This window comes from Toxorhynchites rutilus, chromosome 3 (assembly GCF_029784135.1).
Source record: "Toxorhynchites rutilus septentrionalis strain SRP chromosome 3, ASM2978413v1, whole genome shotgun sequence".
Taxonomy (NCBI): domain Eukaryota; kingdom Metazoa; phylum Arthropoda; class Insecta; order Diptera; family Culicidae; genus Toxorhynchites; species Toxorhynchites rutilus.
Window position 1 is genome coordinate 287513518 of NC_073746.1, and position 24680 is coordinate 287538197.

At 41.6% G+C, this 24680-nt stretch overlaps 1 protein-coding gene across 1 annotated transcript in view; it reads left to right on the forward strand.

Annotated features, from left to right (window-relative positions):
* Positions 1-21985, forward strand: part of LOC129774288 (gustatory receptor for sugar taste 43a-like) — a 51903-nt gene extending 29918 nt beyond the window's left edge. Inside the window, exons 3-7 of the mRNA XM_055778005.1 lie at positions 11169-11334; positions 20255-20434; positions 21244-21312; positions 21383-21469; positions 21557-21985. Coding sequence (XP_055633980.1) covers positions 11169-11334; positions 20255-20434; positions 21244-21312; positions 21383-21469; positions 21557-21664 — 610 coding nt within the window. The 3' untranslated portion in view covers positions 21665-21985. The remainder of the gene's footprint in view (positions 1-11168; positions 11335-20254; positions 20435-21243; positions 21313-21382; positions 21470-21556) is intronic.
* The last annotated feature ends 2695 nt before the right edge of the window (positions 21986-24680 follow it).

Genomic DNA, 24680 nt, shown 5'->3' on the forward strand with positions numbered 1-24680 from the left:
CATGATCGTGTTCAGTATGCTTTCTCCAGTCAACCCTCCTTCCTGGGTTAAACTACCGCTGGACTTTGGCAGGAACAGGGGATTGATCCCTCGACTTTGCTGGGTCTCGGGTATTCCTCCATTACTGCCACTAGGACCTGGTGGTACCACTTGTTTCAGTATTGGCGATCGCAGCAGCTTTTTACTACCAGCGAACGCGTTGGCTTGGTCTCCTGTATCCATCATACTGTTTCTTCGTTCTTCGTTTGTTTTGTTAGTTGTCTCCATTTTGGTTGGGTCCCAACTCCGGGCCGCTATCTCCGCTCGTTGTACATAGTCGCCTTTTTGTGATCCCATGGTTATCTATGCAAGCAGTGAGGCCATGCAGGGGTTGACACGGTCCTTCATGGGGGCCGTGTTCAGAGCCGGATCAGCGCAAGTCAGGAATGTGACATCTGATGCCTAGTACCTAGTGCCTGAGCCTAGACGAGCATCGAACGTACCCGAAGACTAGCCAAGTTGTTACCGGGACGGGGGCAATCGCACTATTACCCCACCCGCCGTTTCAAGAAGGTATCACCCTTCCTTACTCAGGGAGCAGAATATCACGACTGCCAGCCTTTAGTGTCGCATGTTGTCCGTTTCCATGTCATATCCGTTTCCATGTCATACCAATGTGTCGTAATCAGGATTTTACTGGCGTCGATCCTGATGTGCTCGGCACTCCTCTCGCTGCTCCTGTACACGGTATTTCCCCCGTGCATTCTCAATAGGCTTTACCGCGCCCTTACTCGCGTTGTCACCCGATTAGTCGCCTTCTACGACAGGGACGGGGACCTCGACCCGAAGTGCTATTCTAGGCCGGCAGCTCCACGGCATAACTCTACTCTCTACTCTCTACTCTCTACTCTCTACTCTCTACTCTCTACTCTCTACTCTCTACTCTCTACTCTCTACTCTCTACTCTCTACTCTCTACTCTCTACTCTCTACTCTCTACTCTCTACTCTCTACTCTCTACTCTCTACTCTCTACTCTCTACTCTCTACTCTCTACTCTCTACTCTCTACTCTCTCTACTATCTACTCCCTCCACCTTTTTTCTACTCTCTACTCTGTAATCTCTCTACTCTCTATTCTCTCTACTTTCTACTCTCTCTACTCTCCACTTTCTCTACTCTCAATACTCTCTACTCTCTACTCTCTCTACTCTCTACTCTCTACTCTCTACTCTCTACTCTCTACTCTCTACTCTCTACTCTCTACTCTCTACTCTCTACTCTCTACTCTCTACTCTCTACTCTCTACTCTCTACTCTCTACTCTCTACTCTCTACTCTCTACTCTCTACTCTCTACTCTCTACTCTCTACTCTCTACTCTCTACTCTCTACTCTCTACTCTCTACTCTCTACTCTCTACTCTCTACTCTCTACTCTCTACTCTCTACTCTTTTTTTGACGTAGAACTACGTCTTTCATTAAGGGTGTCAAATCAGAAAACAGGTCACGTTTTTATGAAATAAAGTTAACGTTAATAACTATTTTTGCCGCGAACGGACTTTGGCGATTTACATACTAAACGAATCGGAAATTCCGTAAGATTTGTTTAATATGCCATACAATAGAATCCCCTGGTTAGTAAATGGTTAAAATTCATGAAAACTTTAAGTGTTTCTATTTTCCCATACATTTGTTCTGTCCATTTGAGTGCTTTCCCGAACAGAGATATCAATAACGAGCAACTTATCGACGACCAACGGAGGGGAAATCGTAGGATTTAAAGTCTCCGTGAACAAAAGAAAAAAAGAAGAATGAAGGGGAATACTTGCCTAGAGTATAAACAGTGGATCTCGCTGAGGCAAACTTTCATTCGGCATCGAACTGTTGAGTAATCCAGTTCACTTTGCTTTCGCTGCGCTTCGATATAAGATTGGACCCCACCAGTGGTAATCCAACTTGGAAATCGTCGTTTGATTTTTCGGTTCGTTTTTCGCGTTATTCGTATCGTGTGTTCTTCTTTCCGCGTCATAAATTGGACGCTTCGCGTAGTGTGCGATGAGCAAGAAGAAGAGGAAGGCAGGCTCGAGTCCTGCAAAAAACGAACGCATTGCCAGGGGCAATAAAATTTCGAGGTAAGCGTCATCTAATGAGGCACGCGGTGTTGGTGCAGTGAAATGCGCTCGCACTGAACCGAGCCTTCGCAAATGTGACACCGCACCGAACAACAGCGAAGTAGGTGATTTCGGCGCGTCGGTCGAAAATGTAAACGCCCAGGCAGCAACCAAAATCAAGCTCCCCCCGCAGGTGGTGAAGGCGGTCGCTCTTGACAAACTCATCAGCGAATTCGCATCGATGGGTGTTACGGCAGAATACAAGCTGTGTGGCATAATTCAGTCTTTTTTCCAAGCAGTTAACATAGTTTGTTTTCCGTCATCATAAGGGCTTCGTTGGTGCCTTTGAGAATGCATCAATGCATTGAACTGACGTTATGGCGAAGCAGGCGTTAAGGTTGTGCACAAAAAAATTATTTGGGAATACCAAGCATCTTGAATGTCTTACTGGAATGTTATAAGTTATTTGGGTTCGCGTGCCAGTCGTAAAATTGCCTTCAACTAGGACTGCATTTGCGCTTATATTGATCATAATGAAGCATTGCTACTGTTTTCGAGGTTGTTATTAACAAAAAGAGTTTATTTCTCTTGTTTAGTCATTCAGCTGCGCTTCTCTCGAGCATGAGAAAGTAATGCAACTTTTTTCGAGGCCAGTAATATTAACAGAAGCGTTTCTTTTGAGAATAGCGCAAAATGATAAGAAATGTTTATATTGCTAGTAGTTTCAAGCCACCAATGTATGGCTCTGTATGCATGCTATGGTGAGCGCTTGTTTGGCGCTTGGTTTACGCTTAGTTTGTACGAACGATATCTAGAGGTGGGATTCCTTTAAGGCAATACTAAATAACATGTGGCATGATATTTGATACTTGCAAGTGTTGTCATTGTTGTTGTTTACATGCGGTGCCAAAGATATATTGATGTAGTTATGAGATATGGAATAATGGTGCTGGTGCAACATGTATATAATCGATTGTAGCCGAGTCTATGTCAATTTCGAAAAAGGCCACCGGGATAGCCTTCGAGGTAAATTTTCAATGCATTGACATGAAAAAAATTGCGACATACGATTGTTTTGCGAGGGCAAGAATGAATCATCAATCAATTATCGTCAACTGATTCTACAATGAAAAAATCATTTCAGAGATTATTCTACTAAGCAGTTGTTTCTAAAATTTCACAGCATTATAGAATAATATCCGAAGGTATAAACAAGCGACTTATATAAAATAACAGCGTAGTTCTACGTCAACAATGCGGTCGTATCTCGGAAACAACTTCCTATATTTTTTAATTTTTTTTGGCAGACTTATCTCACTTCTTAACTAGGCGAACCTAGCCAGAATTTTCACCTGCCCCCGGGCTTCTGAATGCCAAAGGGGGACTAGGCTCTGCGAAATGCACGTATCTGCATGCTCGTGCTGTTTTAGTCCTGACCGAGGAATTGTCGGACAATCGCGCAGGTGCTAAGGATGACCGACTTTTGGATGCCAGCCAATTCCTTCTCGATGTTCAACACCTTTAGCGCTTCCAGAAGTGTATTCGGGATAATTCCAGTTCCAGAGAGAACGACTGGAACAATTCTTGGGACCTCCCTTAGCCCCCACAGTTCCTTGAGCTCCGCGGCCAATGGTCGGTACTTGCAGATTTTGCGACCGTGGGTCTCCTCCAGATTCTGGTTCAGTGGAATAGCGACATCGATGATGGTGACTTTGCGGTCGCTCTTGTCGTAAACCATTATATCTGGGCGGTTGTGGTGGATCGAGAGGTCGGTCAGAACAGTGCGATCCCAGTACAGCTTGAAACGGTCATTTTCCAGGACAGGTGCAGGCAGGTATCGGTAGTTTGGTACGTTGTCTTCCAGTAAAGCACATTGGAGCGCCAGTTGTCGATGAACAATACGGGCCACGTTGTTGTGGCGCTCGGTGTAGGCTGCGTTGGCCAAAACGGGACAGCCTCCCATAATGTGCTCTATGTTTTCACCTGGTTGATGGCACATCCGGCAAATGTCATCAACGTCTTGATGCCAGACGTACCGCCTGCAGTTTCTCGTCGGCATTATCCTGTTCTGGATGGCTATCATGTCTGCTTCTACTACTGAAGAGAGTTCACCACGCGTTAGCCACAGATTAGACGTGTGGCCGGTCCAGTTGATGGGGGTGGGCACCATGCACTGCCTTATGCTTCCAAGCTGCAATCTTCTCCTCCACTGTCTGCAGATTGCAGTTGAGTTGGTACTCCGCTTGCGCCAAGTGCAGAGCGCTGTATCCTCTGTCGGCGGCGCAGACAGCCCGGTATAGCGCGTTTTGGTTGGCGCGTTCTGCGAAGTACTCGCGCAGTTGTTGTACCTAGGCAACACACAGTGCAGATATGTCGACTATTCCAAGTCCCCCTTCTTTGCGTGGCAGTGAAACTCTCTCCAGTGCCGATTGAGGATGGTGCATTCCGGCCTCTTTAAATGCTTTCCTCATCCTCCTCTCAAGGTCCTCTAGGTCAGTATTGCTCCATTTGACTGCACCAAAACTGAAGGTCAGCAGGGGAACCGCGAATGTGTTGATCGCGCGTACCTTGTTCCCCGCGTTGAGGAAAGTCCTCAGGACACAGTTCACTCGACTCAAGAACTTGTCTCGCAGCTCCGTCTTGATGTCGGAGTGGCGAATCCCGGTGAGCTGTCGGAATCCAAGGTATTTGTAGGTATGTATTTTTTTGTATTTTTTTGTAGGTATTTCCGGATTCGGTAAGTTGTCCCTGCAGCAGGTGGACACAGCGGCACTTGTCGAGGCCGAAATCCATGCAGATGTCCCTGCTTATATCTTCGACAACCCGGATAGCTATAGCTAGACGCTGACGTGAATCAGCGTAGACCTTGAGATCGTCCATGTAAAAGGTATGGGTCACTTCTTCGTGGGCGCCGTCACCATACTTTATTTTATAGCCATGACCGTTTCTATTGAGCGTCCTACTGAGGGGGTTTAGTGCCAGACAAAACCAAAGCGGGCTGAAAGAGTCGCCTTGGAATATCCCCCTCTTTATCTGCAGCGTTCTAGACTGCAACACATTTTCCCCATCACTAAGGAGCAGAGACGTACTCCACTGTCTCATCGTATGCTGCAGGAACCTAAAGACGACGGGATCAATTTTGTAGAGCTCCAATACCCGGACGAGAAACGAGTGAGGTATGGAGTCATAAGCCTTCCTGTAATCGATATAGGCCATGCTTAGGTTCCGCTGGTTATAAGCCGCCTGGCCGACTATGGCTGCGTCGATGATGGCCTGGTCTTTGCAGCCATGCGTATTCTTCCTGCATCCTTTCTGCTCTTCTGCGATGGTGTGATGTTGTTCGCAGTGAGCAGAAACTTTGTCGGTTATGATGCTGCTTAATATCTTGTACAGACTCGATAGGCACGTTATCGGTCTGTACTTTGATGGGTTCAATGTGTTGCTGTCTTTCGGGAGGAGGAATGTGACGCCACGGGTGGTGAATTCAGGGAGGTTGTGTGGGTCACGTAGCACCTTGTTGAAGCACTCAGCTATCTTTTGATGTGCGACGGTCAGCTTCTTGTGCCAGAAGTTCTGAACACCATCGGGGCCCGGTGCTGCCCAGTTCCTCAGGTACCGCGAGGCTTCGCGGACATCGTTCTCTCCGACGATGATAGCTGGCATCTCTCCAATTTCACCACAACTCTCCTCCTCCCGTCTTAACCACATTTGCCCTTCGCGATGTTGTACTGGGGTTTCCCAAATACCAGCCCAGAAGTTCGTCACATCGCTAATATCTGGCAAACCTTCGCGGTAGTCGGGCTTCTCGTCGCTAATGTGGTCGTAGAACGCTTTTTCGTTATCTCTGAACATCCGATTTTGTTCCTGGCGCTTTGCAGAGTCAGAGTAACGTTTCAGCCGTTTAGTTTGGACGCTCAATTGCTGTACCAGCCGATCTGCTGCCTCTTTTGTACGCCATCAGTCTTCCAATTGCGGCGCGCTTGTTTAGGATCCGTTGCTCCAATCTCCTTCGCCATGGAGGCTCACGCCTTTCACGGAGATGTTGGAGCAGTCCGCCTCTTGGCCTAATACGGTATCCTAAGCTTTTGGCGGTCGCCACAGCAGCGCAGTAAACTTTCAGTTGCAGCTCCTCCATGTTCTCAGCATCAACCAAGTGCAGCGGAAAAACGTGCTCGTTCATGAGCTTTACTGCACTTGTCAGCCTGCGGGAATGCTGCAACTTCGGGATCCTGGGGCGCGACAATGGGTCTGTGTCGCGGAACTATGAGATCGCCTCGTCGTAGTGGAAGACCAGATCGCGTAGTAGTTGTTGATCTGACTGTGGCTCTTCCGGCTCAGGGGGTTGTTGTACTGTGGCCTCCACTGGTGCTGATTCGCGTCGATTTGCGTTTGGGAGAGCATGTTGTTGCGTACTATCGCTCTACGCCTCGCGTTCATCGCGTTCTGATCAAGCCTCCCGACGAACTCTGGATACGCTTCCTCGAACATTGTTAGTATTCGAGGGCGACCGCTCATGTCCGTCTCCAAAGCAGTGCGGATGTAATAGGCGCGGATCACGAATTCGTTCATTTCGTGTGTCCACATGATCCGGCGCCTAGTGGTACCCACGAGTGTGGACGACTGCCGTCTGGCAGTCACAACACGCCTCGTAAGCGCAGCATTTCTTGGGTGATGTCGATGGCTGCTGTTTCCGTGTGGCGGTAGCTCTTCGGGTTGAACCCGGCTGGTGGCCCGCTCTTGCACCTCGCATTCTAAGTATTCTTCGTAAACGTAGCTCCATTTTCTGGGTGTATCTCCTTTGCCCGGAAGACAGCGGGTTGGCAAGGCCTCCATGACCCGGGAGGCCTTCCCCGGGAGAGATATAGCGCTCTGACTCGCTCGCACCCCCTCACTTAGCCACTTTCGACACCCGTTCTCGGAGCCAAGACCAGGTGTGTGTTTCCAGTTCATCTAAAAATGTCGTCATATGATCTTCGTGGAGGCGTGAGATAGGAACATTTGAGACCAACAGGCAGGCTCCTACCCTATGTTGATCCCCATTTGAGAACCAAAAAATTTTTTTTTTTTATAGGGGTGAGGAACGCTCTTCCATCCTTATCTGGGAAGGGTTGACCCAGACGTCGAGTGGGGATCGCACCCACAAAAACCAAGCCCTCTACTCGTTGCCTTATTCCCCCTGAGACCACATCTAGGCGACTACTTCAGGGGGTGGCTGTGCTCATGCACTCTTCGAGTTTTCAACGCTGACTAGCGTTGTCCTTCCCTTTTTCTCAATATTTTTTCCTCTCTATTCGCTTTTCAGTTCGCTGCGCTTACGTCCTCTTCGCTGGCATCCGCTTACCCGTCGAGACGTGTACCGATTAGGAATTGCCCTCCAACTTGACGCGCGCCCCGTCACAGTCACCCTCGCAGGATTTCTCTTCCCAGCGGAGCGCCGATTAGGTAGTGCCCTCCAACATGACGCGCACTCCGTCACAGCTACTCTCGTGGGGTATGCACCATTTTGATCATGGCTTCATCCTTGATGCTCGCTCCTTCGAAATGTTCGCAGTGTTTCTCCATCCAGGCCACGATCAGGCGTTGCCAGGCAATCATTTTTGCTGTTCTCCACGGCAGTATCCGGTTACCTGTCGAGACGTGTACCGATTAGGAAGCGCCATCCAACTTGACGCGCGCCCCGTCACTGTCACCCTCGCAGGATTTCTCTCTACTCTCTCTACTCTCTCTACTCTCTCTACTCTCTCTACTCTCTCTACTCTCTCTACTCTCTACTCTCTACTCTCTCTTTCTAATCTCTATTCTTTACTCTCTTTTTCTACAACTATACTTTTACTACTACTACTACTACTACTACTACTACTACTACTACTACTACTACTACTACTACTACTACTACTACTACTACAAAAAAAAAAGAAAAGAAAAACGCACGCACAAACACATACACGTACATGCATGCACAAACGAACACATGAACACATGCGACCGCACACAGTATCACACACAAGACACAAGCAGAAGCGCACACAAAAACACATCACAGCTACTGACTACTCACTCTCTCACACTGTTTTTGTTTACATCAACAATCAACCAACCAAAACCAGATGTAAACGGTTCTGAAGTGCAACGAAGCACACTACAAATATACACTTCAAAATGGCACAGCTTGGTCCAAACCACCCCGAATGGGTTGTATGAACTGATTGAGAACTAAAGATGACTTTCGATTTGGAAACTTATTGTAATTCATGCGAAATTGACGTTAATTTTGTAAAGGAGTAAGAGCTTTTCCACATGGTTCTATAGTTATGAAACATTGGAATTTTAGTTTTTTTTATCGTTTCGCGCCTGAACACAACAATCAAGTTCAAATGGCCAGTCTTTTAAATGAAGATAGTTATTGTATCCTTTACTATATACTTCAATTCAACTGACTTCTTACATATCTCTGTAAACTCAGAAAAAATGAGTGGTTCTATAGTTGTGAAACGCAGTGTCATGCCGGAGGCTTCAATTCCCGTTCTGACCGGGAGATCCATCGAGAAAAATAATCCAACAATATGGGAAAATTCATATTTGATACACTTTTTTGATTTTGTGACGTGACAACGCTTGTGAATCCTGTTTTACGCACAAAGCGTGTTGTCTCGTCACAAAATACCGATACCGATATATTCAAGGTTTTTGCAAGTTTTCTGAAAACTGAATAAACTGGAATTTACGTTCATCTATTGTTGTCGAATCATAAAACAAAGTTCGTGTGTATGTTTTGAAAGGGAGCTAAGAATACAACAATAATGTTCAAGAGTCGGAAACCGAAAAAAGTCAGATGTTGTCACATCAAAAAGTATTTGACTGGCAACAAGCAACAATTCAACTATAAAATATTTTCCAACTGGTGATTCTTGTAGGAAATTTTCTCAATTTTACTTTGAGATTGTTTACTTTTTGGAAAATCGTGTGACTTACACATAACAACGTGAAAAAACGTGTTTTACGTGTAATAATGTGAAAATACTAACAATCACTTGTATTGCATTATTTTATTAATATTCCCATTATAGAGTGCTACGCGAATATATTTCTACAGATCGAGGCCACGAACTTTTCCTTAATCGAGTTTATCATATTCCGCACAGTCGTTTCTGGCTGGAATACTATATACGGTTTGAAGATTACAACACTAGTTGTTTGAAAAAAGGGGGAAGAGTTAGGAATCGACAACACCATGCCAAAGTCGATAGGCGGACTTTGAACCGTGTTTGTTCAACATCGTGCTAATTTGCAGGTACGTTGAATACAACGACTGCGTTATACGATATTGAGTCTATCTGTCAACACCGGAGCCACCCATAAAAGCTTTTTTGCTAATTTGATGATTCACGATAAGGCATACAATCACCATCTACGGGATACTCTAGCCGCACAGTGCAACATGCAGCCTGGAACAATAAACGTGTATGACAGTTTTGTCCCGTTGGAAGTGCTTCTCAAAGTTTTTGGATTATTACCCCTTATTTGGAAGGATAGTGATTACCAACGATATCAGAAATGGCACACGGTTACCAATCGAGTGCATTTTGTTGTCAGTTATCTTGTCAATAGTTTTATGATAGTTTTTGCTTGGAATTATCAAAAAAGTCAATTCGTAACGGATCGTTTGGTTGTGGCGAAAAGTAGTTACATTTGTTTTTACATAATTCTGACCTATCCAATGATAACCAGAACAATGGGACTTGCTTTTGGAAAGCGGATCAAAAATGTTTTTGATGAAATAAAAACATTCGATGGAAAAGTACATGAACCAAGTGAATGTTGATTGAAAATAACGTCAATATGTTACAGTTAATGGAAATTACTTCAATAGTCCCAGACCACCGCCGATATCGAAACGAGATGACGATATACTTGGCCTTCTACTCAACATTTACACTCTGCTTATTGATCATTCAGTATTTTCTGGTGGGTGGTATAATATGGCCGATGTTGATATCAATGGTATACCATGGAGCCAATTTGTACGCGATTAGTGGTCAATTCTTCTTCACTGTCCGGCTAGTTTGTAATCGTTTCGGGAATTTAAACAAAGCGATGAGGTAATTATATACGAAACACCTGGTCCCAACCCAGTGAAATCTGATACCAACACATATTCAATACACGACCCCATTGTTTTGTTGTTCATTTCAGCTCCATTAGTCCGTGTACTTATTGTTGTCTATCACACCTTTGATTGCACATCACTAGAATAACATACACATCTACCATTTTCATCTTCCCAGAATGCGGGCGGGGAGTCTTTCAGTCACCGCTAATTGCTCACGCTGGTTGGTTTGCGAAATGTGGTGGAACACTCTACCAAACGTGCACAGTGTTATACTCCCATGTGAAATTATTTCCAAGATTATAGGTCTAGTGCCTCTATTCGTTGGCGAAGGACAGAAGATATGGCAGAAAATCTTCAATTCGTTGTATGTGCTGATCCTTCACGGAGCTGTGATAAGAATTTTCTTAATTTGCCTTCCGTTGGATTTAAATCGCAAGAATGGATCGATGGTGATGGATCAGAGCGGTGCACTCAGTATCACATTATTTTATTTGCAACCTGTTAGCTGTATAATTTGTTGCCGTCTTTTGACGACGCGTATCTCACAAATCCCGACATTGATACAATCTGTCGACCGAAAGGTTGTTTATTTTAACAAATTATCACACTGACTCTATCATTTAGTTGTAGATTTTAGCTCTTGGTACAAAAATCAATTACAGCGAGCAGGCCAAATTCGTTTTTGGTTGGATAGTATCATCAACCATAGCACTGGCAATAATAATTATCATATCCACATTAGATCCACTTGTTAACAGTGTAGAATACATATTCGGGTTAACCTTCAGCGCTTTGCATTATTCAGTTCTGTGCATAAATGTAGCAGTTCTGCTGCTACTGATACTCAAAAGATACGACATCTTGAACGATACTTTTAGGTAAAATTTGTACCTCGTCCAATTCATACCTCGAATTAGAAAGAACTAATATCATCTTACCAATGTGTAACTTTTCACTTTTCCTCTTCCAGAATGTACTTCCCAACAACGCCGACAGCTGGTGGATTCCTCACGGCCAATGTGGAGACCGTCGTGTGCAGTGAGAAGGAGCAGCTGGCCGTTTTGAAACAGATAAAAATACTGCACGACAAACTGAACGATGTGGTGGAGCTGGTCAATTACTGCTTTTCCGTGCAAGTGAGTTCAAATTAGATTTTTTTTTCTTACGTTCGCTAAACCACAAAAACACCAAACCGCATGATGAAAAACATGATTATTCCTGCAATATGAATGACGGTGTCTTTAAATTTTCTCCTCTGCGCCACTACTAGCTCCGATGAGAGCTGTAACAATGCGTAGCAGTCTTCTTTCCCAAGAGCAAAATATTTTTATCAGTTCTTCGACGAAGTTCCTATTTTTTATTCTCATTTCGAGCCTGTCATTTTCTTCATCTGCAGTGGGATTGTAAAAAATCACCTTCGTGTTTGGCTTAACAAAAAATATCAATAACATGTTGTGGTTGACACCTGCTATTGGGGGGTGAGGATTACATAAAAGGTCTCTGATCTTTATCCATCGATTGATCTAGAAACCAGCGATTGTAAAATCTGATCACCCTGATCCAAATAACTTCACATTTAACAGCGGAAGCTCAAAGAGTCGGTTAATAAACACAAACACTGAGACATATTCCAGTCTAAGCGCCTCTTCCGCTTCCCACTACGGGAAAATCATCAAGATCTTTAAATCGAATAGAAAACACTCTGATCTACTTTTTCAATATCTTGTTTGTTTATTCAGCCTCATTAGCTTTTTAGCTGTAGCTGAGCCGGATTTAATCGTGCACATGTTACATGTTTATCGTATCTTTACATATGATAAATTACACAGTAGTCATTTAGGCGTGAGAGTATTCCCTCTGTTCCATTGTTCAGTTAGACCGGACAACGGAGACAGTGTATATGATTATATTTGTGTTATTAATAACACAACAACCCGATGTTTCTTGTTGCAAGCAGAGCTTGTATGGAATGGAGAGAGGCCAGGAGATTGCTCCATCACTGACGATTGTTGAGAGGACGCAGTTATTCTATACCAACTCAAAGAAGGTCAACTGGAGGCCCTGAGTTTTGAACTCCCGATTGATCGCTTAGTAAGCGAACGCGTTACGCGCTGTTACTACGAAGCTCCGTACTAATCTACTTTTGACAATCCATAATATAGAAGCCCTCTTCACCAGACGGCGTGAAAATCGACGTGGTGTTCCACAGAACAAAATTGCACCGCTGTTCTAGCTCCCATTCTACCTTTGTATCAAAAAATAGTTTTGTGTGTGATATCAGCGTTAAGCATGAATGCAGTCTGATAGCAAGATTGAGAATAATGTAATTTGAAAACGTGAATTTATACCCAAACGGAACGGCGGGCCGAGCCGATGCATCAGTTGACCATTATTGACGGTACGAATAGGTAGGTACACAAATGGATAAAACAAATGTAAGAGAAAAGGAGAGTGCCTCCTATTTTCGTTAATTTACACCATGTCATGGAGACATTATGTATAGCATATCAAACAAATTCCATTGCAATCGGATTTCCGAAGACGTAGTGCTACGTCGAGTGCTCCGAGTGGTTAGCGTCACACCTAACATGCCGGGGGTTCGGGTTTGATTACCGTTCTGCTAGGGGGAGTTTTTCGTCAAAGAAATTTCCTCCGACTTGCACTGTGGTCACGCGTATTCTAGAGCTTGCCACTCAGAATGCATTCAACTTGATCGTGACGTGGATGTTGTATGTGAATCGCACTTAAGTCTTCCAGAACGATGATGTAATTATGGCTATTTAAGGGAAGGTGGTTCTGACCCGACTCCCTAAATTGCTACGGCCATTTAGGACATAAAATTCTTCGGCATTGGAATGTATAGTATGACTTGCTTTTTATTATTTCGGTCATCTCTTTAGAATGCATCGAACTATTGCATTGAATTGTATTGAAATAATTCTTTAGTGGAAGGTTCGGTAGCCCTGAAATATTTTCATGGAAAGAATTTAGCTTTGTTCTCGCGAGAACAAGTTGGCAATATGTCGAAATTTATGTCCCTATTGCCATTCAATACATCTCCTCTTCCTGGCACATTGAATGCAGCAACGGGCTATTTCAAGTACAGTGGAGTAAAAATCGTGATTTTTGACGATTTTGATTAAAGGCTCACCAGGAATTGTTTATAATGATATTGCAACGAAATTAAGAAAGATAGATTTTGGGTGTCTAAGAAAAAATAGATGTAGAGCGGTTAGAGAGCTTTAATTTGATTGATAGAAATAATCGAATTTATTATGGATTTTTGGAATAAAATTAATAATAACACCTCATAAACCACTAGCTTTGATGTTTTTCACTTCCTAAATGTTATTTGAATCCATTAATTTAGAAATTGCACAACAATATCCTATACTTAATATTCTCATCTTTCAATTGAAATCACTTTTAGAAGCAGAGCCAGGTTAAGATAAATAGAACTCGGAACAGAAAAAAAATTCATTAACACTGTCATTGTTGAAATTCGAACATATGCGTTGAAGGATTTTTTCCCAAATATTTCATCTTCTATCACCTTTTTTTTATTTCGAATATATGTATTTTTTATATGAGGAAGACTTTAAGAGGATGAATCAAAAATTAAATTCTTCTTTAAATTCAAAAAACAAAATAAAATCTATATATTAGGCTGTCAAAAAAGTCCTGCGGTATTTTTTTTAAATTTTCATTTGTTCATAAAATTAGTTACAATCATCTGTTTTAAGTCAAATATGCGCCGTTTTGTTCGATGACTTGTTCCCAACGAGATGCCAACTTCATAGTACCCCTGTTATAGAAGCTCGCTTCCTTATTGGCAAAAAACTCAGATAGCCAATTTTCACAGGCCTCTTTTGTGGCTAACTTCTGACTACCTAGCTCGTTCGCCATGGACAAAAACAGGTGGTAGTCATTTGGTGCAAGGTCCGGACTATACGGCGGATGCAAAAGATCCTCCCATCCGAGCTCCCGGGGTTTCTGGAGCGTCACCAAAGAAGTGTGTGTCCTGGCGTTGTCCTGATGGAAGACAATGCGGCCTCTGTTTATCAAAGATGGCCTCTTCTTCATGAGTGCTACCTTCAAGCGGTTCAGTTGTTGGCAGTACAGGTCCGAATTGAGCGTTTGGCCATAGGGAAGCAGCTCATAATAGATTATTCCTTGACAATCCCACCAAACACACAGCAGAACCTTCCTGGCCGTTAATGAGGGCTTGGCGATGGTTTGGGCCGGCTTACCGCGCTTCGAACACGACCGTTTGCGCTCCACGTTGTCGTAAGTGACCCACTTCTCATCGCCAGTCACCATCCGCTTCAGAAACGGGTCGATTTTGTTGCCATTCAGCAGCGATTCACATGCGTCGATACGGTCAAAGATGTTTTTTTGCGTCAACGTGTGTGGCACCCATACATCGAGCTTCTTTGTGAATCCAAGCTTCTTCAAATGGTTAATAACGGTTTGATGACTTATCCCCAGCTCTTGGTCGATGCTACGGCTGCTACTATACCGGTCTTTCTCGGCTAATTCAGCGATTTTGTCGCAATTTTCGACGACAGGCCTTCCGGAGCGTGGCGCATCTTCGACGACCTCTACACCAGAACGAAAACGTTGAAACCATCGTTGTGCGGTGGAAATGGAAACTGTATCGGGTCCATAAACTGCACAAATTTTATTGGCAGCTTGAGATGCATTTTTGCCTTTGTCATAGTAGTACTGTAAAATATGTCGGATTTTCTCTTTATTTTGCTCCATATTTGCGACACTATAACATACGAACGACTTAACCAAACAAAACACTGTCAAGGACTGGAGAAACTGGGAAAAAGTTTGTCGAACAACAACTTTTTTTTTTATTAATTCGTTTATTTTTGCAGGCTCAGTAACTTAAGTTTAAAGGAGCCGAATTCTTAAATATAATTTTAAAACTATATATATAAACAATTTTCTTACATCTATGGTTGGTAAGGTGGAAAACCGATGACTCGCGGTGTACTCGAGTTTAGAAGGGTGACATATTTTTAGGAGAAGGATGGGGTATAAGGAAACTATAACAATGTTGATGAACACTCAATTCTTAAATCTGTTCGTATATCTATAGTGTTTTTACATTTCAACTTATTCTAATATTTATAGCAAGGGGACGAATTACCCGCAAAGGAAGGAAAGGAGGGTATAAGGACATAGGGACAATCACACACGAAGATCGATAGCTTTAAGGAAAACATATATATGGGACATGTAATCAAGGTCTAACCGAGCCAACACATCTCTCACCGGCACATTGGGCTGTCTTCCTCGGGCCCGAAGGAAGTTTTCTAAATTCGATCTGGCGACCAGATACACCTCGCACGACCAAACAACGTGCTCGATGTCGTGATAACCTTGGCCACAAACACAGAGATTGCTGCTGGCAAGATTGAAACGAAAGAGTAGTGCATCTAAAGAACAGTGATTGGACATGAGTCGGGAGAAGGTGCAACAACTTTTTCATGTTCAAATACTATTAATGTTTAAGTCGTGACATTTTTATGTATAAATTATGTTCTGCTTTTTCTATTCAGAAACATGTCAAACGCGAGAATTTACACACAAAAAAGTAACGAGTAAATCAATATTTTTTCGGGAGTCTCCACACAAAAGTTTCATATATTTCAGAAACTATAAAAGAAGTTGACATCTTCATCAAAAGTTAATGTTCACTTCAGACACTTTAAACTTCAAGCAACATTAGGATCAGTTGTAATTTAAAAAAAAACATGAAAAAGTTGTTGTTAGAAAAAGTTTTTCCTGTAAATGTGTCCATCTTCCGATGCATGAATGACTTGTTGGAAATCGTAAGGCCTATTGATATATTTGTTTTGAGAATTTAGAAAAATATATTTTTGAGATAAATTAATTTAATTTTTTTTTTATATATTTTAATTCGAACAATATTCTACATTTCGTTCTTGGACCAAAAATTTGTGTTGATCGTGAGTTCAAAACTCAGGGCCCTCATTGACCATCTTTGTGTTGTTACAGAATAACTACGTCCACGCAACAATCATCAGCGATGGAGATCGATCCACGGTCGAAATAAGATCGATTCATCCATACAACTGCTCTGCTCTGCAAGAAACATCGGGCTGCTATTCTATTAATAACTCAACAATGATCATATCAACTGTCTCCGCTGTCCGGTCTAACTGGACAATGGAAGAACAGAACGAATACTCTTACGCCTAAATGGCTACTGTGAAATGTAATGTACCATATGCAATGGTATAGAAGGAATACTATAACGCCAAAAAAATGGCAACTGTGTAATGTGTTATTTATAGATATGATAAACATTTGACATGTGCACTATTAAAATTCGGCTCTGTTACAGCTGAAATGCTAATGAGCCTGAAATAAACGAATGGGATAAAAAAAAATTGTGTTGCAGTTTTAGAGTTATAATTTTCTATAAAAAAGTTAAGAAAAGTTGCTGCCAACGACCAGACCCCTGTGTATCATAACAACATAAGGGAAAAAATTTTCTGCTTGCTAGCTGCATTGAGACGGCGATTTGGAATCACGGATCTCTCATTTCTATCGAATATGTTGAAAAGGAGCGGATTTTTCCTCTCTTCATATTGTCCGTCGAGTGAATGCTTTCTCTGGTCGTTATTGGCGGTACTGGTAAGTGAGCACACAAATGGGCAGAACAAATGGAACGGGAAATTGGATTGATTCCAGTTTTCATTTATTAAAACCGTCTACGGTTTAGAAAATCGTAATATACAGCATAACAAACAGATCGTATAGTATTCTCAAATCATCAAAATTCATTCAATGCAAAAACATGATTTCAAAAAAACGTGATCTGTTTTCTGATTTGGCACCCTTACTGAAAAATCTGTACTACATCAAGAAAATATCGAGAACTTTAAACTAACCGAGCTAATGAATCTATAAAAAAATTTTCGGATCATTCAAAGCACATTCATTGTACTTTGAATGAATAATGGAACAGATAGGTTACTGCACTCAATATCAAAGAACTATCACCAACACTGGACCTAATGATTTGATGCGCAACTGAACATATCTGCGGTGGAGCTATCTGGATCTACCCGTGACATTGACGAGAAATTGCAACAGCAGAAGCAGCAGTTTGAGACGAATTTTAATTTGAACTTTCACACGGATATCAATTTAATCCGGGATATCTCATTTTAACATCAAATGGATTTATTTATTTATTTATTTATTCTTCGTCTTCGGTGTTAAATCGTACAGACTGTGACTTAAACTAAACTAACTTCTAATTCTGTTAACGAGCACATCTTTGCTGATACAAAAATCCAAATATTCATAAAGAGCGTTAAAAGCACGAATACATGCACTAAAAGTATTGTTGAACCCGTAGTTTGTCCTGTTAGCTGGTAGTCGAAGAGCATTGTGATTTCGAAGAGTGCGAGACGGGACGTTCATGTAGATACTCTGCAGTAATGTCGGGCAATCCATACGATTTGTGAGAACGTCGAAGATAAACACTCGCTGCAGCTTGAGACGTCTGGCTGATAATGTCTCCAATAATAATGATAATGCTGATAATGTCTCGGCATGCTTTGCCCAGGGAAGCTGACGAAGAGCGAATCGGATGAAATGCTTCTGTACTCGTTCAAGTTTCAGACCCTGTGAGACGTGATAAGGTGCCCAAACTGGCGCTGCATATTCCATAATACTGCGTACTACGGAGCAGTATAGTGATTTAAGAGCAGTGATGAATGCTGTGTGGCGACGGATGAATCCCAGTGCAGAGAATTCCTTGGCTGCAGTTGACACAACATACTCACTGAATCTCAGCTTACTGTCCACGATCACACCTAGGTCACGTATGGAATTGACCCGCTCAAGAGCGGTCGAATCAATATAGTAACTGAATTCAACAGCAGTTTGACAACGTGTAAAAGAGATAACTTTGCATTTTTGATATTTACGGTCATACAATTTTCATCGCACCAAAACAAAAGTTGATCTATATCAGTTTGCGAAGCTTTACAATCCAGGACAGATGCAATCACCCGGAAGATTTTCAGGTCGTCGGCAAAGAATATTGAGATGGTGGGCGAGATCGTTTATGAATAGAATGAAGATAAGAGGCCGGAGTACGCTTCCTTGAGAAACTCCAAATGTAATGTTAAACGATGCCGAGACTTCGTGATCAACTTGTACGAAAGCTATCCGCCCGGTAAGATATAACCTCAGCCGATCAACTATCCAACTTGGGAAGCCTAAATCTGAAAGTTTGTCGACAACGAGGATGTGTGGAAACACGTCGAAAGCCTTTGAGAAGTCCGCGTAGATCGAATCTATTTTGGCATCGGGATTCTACTGCAGGAAACAATGTGTTACTATATTCCATCAGATTGGTCGTCGTTGAACGACGCTTAACGAAACCATGCTGAAACTCGCTGATTAAAGGCTTAGCATCATTATTAAGAAAACGATGGACGACTGTTTCGAAAACTTTGCCCAGACAGCAAAGTATTGATATTCCACGGTAGTTTTCGACGTGATTCATGCTTCCTGCTTCATGGATTGGGACAATTTTAGCACTTTTCCACATAAACGGAAACGTACGCTCGGCTAATGAACGATTGAAAATCAACGTTATAGGTGAAACCAGTTCGGCAGCGCACCCCTGGACAATGAATGGCGTCAATCCATTCACACGAGGTCTTTTGGAAACATCGTTCAGCGCTTTGATAACGTCTTTGGTAGAAAAACGGAAATGAGGAAGTTGCATATCATATGAAGGATGTGAGACGGAATGTTTCCGTATTGGATGCCGGAGATGTGGATCGGAAAACTTTGAAAGCATTCATCAAACAGGTTGGCGGCTTCTTTGGCTGTGCTTGCTCGGCGTCCTTTATATTCAACTTTGTATGGAATGCGTTTCGATAATTTTTGAGCCCTAACAAAGGCCCAAAAATATGAAGGATTCAACTTCAAATCTGATTGGAGCTTATCTACGTACGCTGCATATGTTGTCTAAGGCAGAACATTATATTCACTTTCAATGTGTCTTAGTTTGGTTTAGTTTGTAGATAGCAACTATACAGATAACTGAAGACGTTGACGCTATTAATAACCAACCGATCATTAATCCTATCGCGTACAACATTGAGTCTCACTCGTGGTGTACTTGCATAACATAGGGTGCTAGAACGCTCAACAGAGTAGTGAAATCACTTGATATATGACGTATTGAATAATAAGGGGTTAAGGAATCATGGGATTCAACGATACGAAAGGTGGATGAAAAATCATTACAGATGACGAAGGATTCGGATACCATTTCAATAGCTACTAATACCGAACGACAATGTGATGTATGCTGAATGGAGACTTACAAGTGCTAGGAAGCCACTAATATTCCAACACACCAAGAGCTAAAGGACGAAAATACAGAAATATCTGCAACCGTGGTTTCTTCGTATATCAGGGACTTCTGGTCACCACCAACAGAATCGTGAAACGATCTGTTAAGTTAATAGGTCCTCTGCAATAAAGTACGTAAAAAAAGTCGATAAATGAAACAAGAAACGCAGCAATTCAATCAGCCTAAGGATAAACTCATTCAACTTAGACCGAAACTCAAAATTGAGGAAAATATTTCGTCGATATAAATACGTGGAGATGTAGTTTAGTTGCTAAAAATTAGTTGGTTTTTTGTTCAATCCACAATTTTTAATGTATTGTATTAATTCTAGCACCTATGTTGTTCAAGTATTATTTAATAATTAGTTACAAATATAAATAGATGCTTCAGTTCTCCTATGAGGTAATGCGCAGTATTTCCAAGTTCACATCAGTCAATATAAGATTCATACTATCTTTTGAAGGTCTATCATAACTGCATAAGTTCTTTACGACGGTCATTGGAATCAATGTTATAAAATAATTCATCACATTTCACTTATTCCATGGTCTACCTTATTTTATCATGAAAACACCTATCCCGGTGGAATATATACGCTTAACTATCATCTCTCTTCTCGTGACCAATTACAGATAACCTTTTGCGTGGGGCTGTGCTTCGTTATCGGCGTCGTTTGCTCGTTCGGTCTGTTCCGGGCATTCATCTATCGGAACGAGCTGTTCTACATGGGCGTACTGAACTTCATCTGGTACATGTACTACCTGTTCTTTGTGCTCTTCTTCATCGCCGTCGGGAGCAAGATTACTCGAGAGGTACGTACGGTTTAGTGCCGAGAAGATGACACTCGTTACCACCATTATCATCGTCGTCATCATGGTCGTTTCCGCTGGAGCCCGTGTCAACAGTGACGGCAGGGCACGGTTTGATTGCGCACAACCTATGTATTCATGTACCCTACGCAGGCCTCTTGGCTCGGCGCGGTTTACATTTGACGGAACGGTTGAGCAGTTCCCTTGGGAGAAAATTAAAATCATCGTGGCGCTCGTTTTTCTCGGCTGACGCTAGGAGGACAATTACCATCATGTGTCCTCCGAGTATGAATGCTTTCCTTCTCTATTCAAATCTCTTCCTTGAAGCCAACTGTGTAAGGCTGAAAACTTGACGTAATTTCCTACCAAAGATTGACGGCAAGTTGTAATTGCACGCCGTCCCACGGTAGCCCGGGATATGACAAAAGGGATCTCCAACGACAACAATTGGCCCAGCAGCAGAGGATTGGACCGCTCGGTGAGAAAGGGCGAAATATAGGCACTCCTATTACACGAGACAAATCATTAGGATGAATTCCAGTGGCGGCAGTTGTGTCGACAGTTATGAAACCTCGAACATGCGTTAATTAATTTGACATGGGTGTAGCGCAAACGAGACAATTCGGTGGGTTCCAGAAGGGTCTAATCGTTTTGATGATAAAGCAGGAAACATTAACAAATGAAAAATGACTTCTTCGAGACAGAAATATTTCGCCACGAACGCGAATAAAACTTTTATTTTTGCTTTAAATATTTGATGAAACATAGTTCCGGATATGCAAAAAAAATTGTTTTTTTGTTTCGCCAAACAGGGTAAACGAATCGGAGTGCTCGTCCACAAGGCCATCAACTTTTCCACCTCTACTGCGGTTATAAATGAGGTAAGCTCGTTGTTTCAGAAATGTCATCCTCAATTTACCACTATCTTATTTTCTCTCCTTGCCTTTCCAGCTGAACATTTTCTCCCAGCAATTATTGCACCGCAGTCCCGTAATTACATGCGGTTTGTTCGTCTACGACTGGACACTTCTGTACACGGTGAGTCCTTTGCTGAGCCAGTTCTAGCGAGTCCTATACGAAACAATTGGTCCGAGAGCTAATGCATGCGATGTTCTGTTTTTGCAGATGATTGGTGCGACCGCAACGTATCTCATAATCCTAATCCAGTTCGACGTATCCTTCCCGAATTTGGTAAATGTGAATGGCACTGCGACGGTTTCCACGGGAACATAGATTAGCTCGATGCAAAATGTGTGGTGTTTCCCACGAGCAATAATCATGTTCATCTCGATTAGTGCCTATTCGTTGCTTGGCGAGGCTCCCGTTTCACCCCTCGTAATGCATGCCATGTAGTCTGCTTTCCCCGAACTCAATACATTTATTGGTAGATGCTCCTAGGGCAAAACAGAGAAACAGAAATCAACTGAAGCCACCAACATCCAGCATGAAAGCAAAAGCGCCAAGGTTCACCGTTTCGATGTTATATGCTACCGTGAAATAAAATTAATGTGAGAGTATCCGTGGATTTATAATAAACATATTTTTCTGTATACACAGGTGCGTATTTAATTGAAGTTTATTCTCTGAATAAAGGAAGAACATACTTACAACACAACCAGCGCATGGGAATTATTTAATAGTAATGTTTTCCAGTGAGCAAAAAAAAACAGCGAGGAAACAGTCTTCAATCCAGAGCAATGCAGCGCTCCTGGCAGACTTAAAATTCAAAACAGCTATTGTGGATAAATTTTACAAGCTAACAAGAGGAAATAATGTTAACGAAAATTCCCTCACACATTGCCATTCCGGAAGTGCAAATTGCGGAGCAAGTTTTCAAGTAGTTTCTTGACATATGACTTAAGTTCCAAGGGAAACATCCCACAAAACTTCCCGCTGTGCGTTGCCTTCGAAGAAAGTGGGACAAAAAAACCCGTAGAGGTGAGACCAGGACGTTCGTATACACACATTTCTTGCATTCCGGTCCAGTGCCAATAAATGGGAAATGTTCCCGGCGAGGAACTACAATTCGATTATCCAAGTTCTATTTAAACTTTCACATTCTACCGTTTTGTGGCAGCCAAACGAGGTGAAACCGAAAATGGGGGAAAGAGGAAATGCACGAGCTGAATGAAAAATCCATCGTTTACTTTCCAGTGTGCTTTACTTACGTTTGTGATTAAATTTTCATTTCCGTAAAAAGGATTCTAAGTGTAGTAGGAACTTTGGGCCGGTATGGGGTGAAAAGTACAGCGCTAAGAAAAATAAAGCGAAAAGCAATTAAAATATCTTCAGCGACCGGTTCCGCACGCAAACTGTGTGGAAATTATAATCCAGAACGAAACACGAATCGTAACCATGGGTGGTGTACGATGTGTTATAACTGCAACTCAAGCCCATGGCAGAGAAAAATGGAAACTGTCAATAGTAGAGTGGTTTACCTTGGTGGAAAACGCGTAGCCGTGAAATTTGCAGCACGAACTGAAAAGAATCGCATTTTCTTGGAATGAATAAAACTAACTAACTTTTTACCCAACTACCGAATACCAATTCACATATTATGCTCTCTGTCCAACGTAAAACTTTGGCATTTGTGGCAAAACGCAATGTTTGTACATTACTAACACAAAACCAACTGAATCACTTGAATTGGAGTGATCCTTCAAAGCAACAATGCAGCAAATTTTGTTGATTTAATTTCAATTCCGTTAATTTATTTTATCAATTATTATAGACTACAATATTGACATTTTAATTTCTTTAACTTAAAGGATATAAATACCCTTTCAATATTTTTTACATAGTTGGGTTCAATACCGTGACGTTTTATATTAAAAAATATTTCATTTACGCTAAAGGGTCGAACGACAAAAATTTGGTTGAAAAAAAGGCGTGTAGTTTGTTTTTTTAATGATCTTATTTTTTTAGTAATTCAATCAGTATTATACAAAGATAAAATATCAATTTAAACATCCATTGTCACGGCCAAAATAGAAAAGGAAACACAAATTTTATGTTCAACACTTTACAGGGCGGACTCGATTATATACAGTCTCGGATTTCTTTTGACTATATATAATCGAGTCAAAAAATTGTTTTTATTCGTTTTTATACATGTATTTTTCGTTTATTGAATGTAAAAAAAACAATTTGTTTTTTTATTCATCCCCTCAAAGTCAGAAAACACCTTTCTACGCATATGTTCGAATTCAACAATGACAGAGTTATAGAACTTTTTTTTGTTTGTTTGTTTTGTTGATTATGTTGCCTCAAACTGGCTCTATATTAAAATGAACGCTACGGAAAACGATTTTGTTGCTTTCATTTGAAAAATGAGAAAATTTTGTACAGGATATAGTAGTGAAACATCTAAATTACATATTGGAAGTGGAAATCTTAAAAGTTAATAATTTCTAATGTGTTGTTATTAATTCTATCCTAAAAATTTTTATTAAACTTGATCGTTTCTATCGTTCAAATTAAAGCTCTTTAACCGTTCTACAATTTTTTGTTTACACCCAACTTCTACACTTCTTAATTTGGCTGCAATATCGATTTAAACAATTCCTGGTGAAAATTCAAGCAAAATCTACAAAAATCAGATTTTTACCTCATTGTACATTTAATAGCCACTTAAATTTCACCTTAAAAATTAGTTCGATCTGTATTTAAATCTAAATAAAACTCAAAAATTGCCAAAAACAAGAAAACGCTTCATACACTATTTAAAACACACTTACACACACACACAATGCAGAACCTTTAAACAATCACTACAATAGAATCCTGATTATCCGCGAAATAGTCTGGCAACGTCAGCGCAGATAACGAAAATCGCGGATAACACAATAAAGTACTAAAAATTAGGTTCAAACACGAAAAAAATATAGGAGGTTGTGTCCAAGACACGACCACTTTGTTGACGTAGAACTATGCTGTTATTTTGTTCAAGTCGCTTGTTAATAACTTTGGATATTATATTACAGACACAAACTTATCTTCGATTTGCGCTCTTCTCAACAGAAGCCTTTTCTATTAACCCATTAACGACCAAGCTGTAAAAATTATTTTTTTGACGAAAGCCATTGTTTTATTTTCGATTATTGACGCTAAAGGAACTCCAATGTTCAAGAATTATTTTTCCCATCATTTTCCGGGAAATGACTGTTCGAAAAATCGAACATTGGCCGAAACCCGCACTTTTTTTGCAAGTACAAACATACTGCGAACTAAAAGTCACTTCAATTAGCAA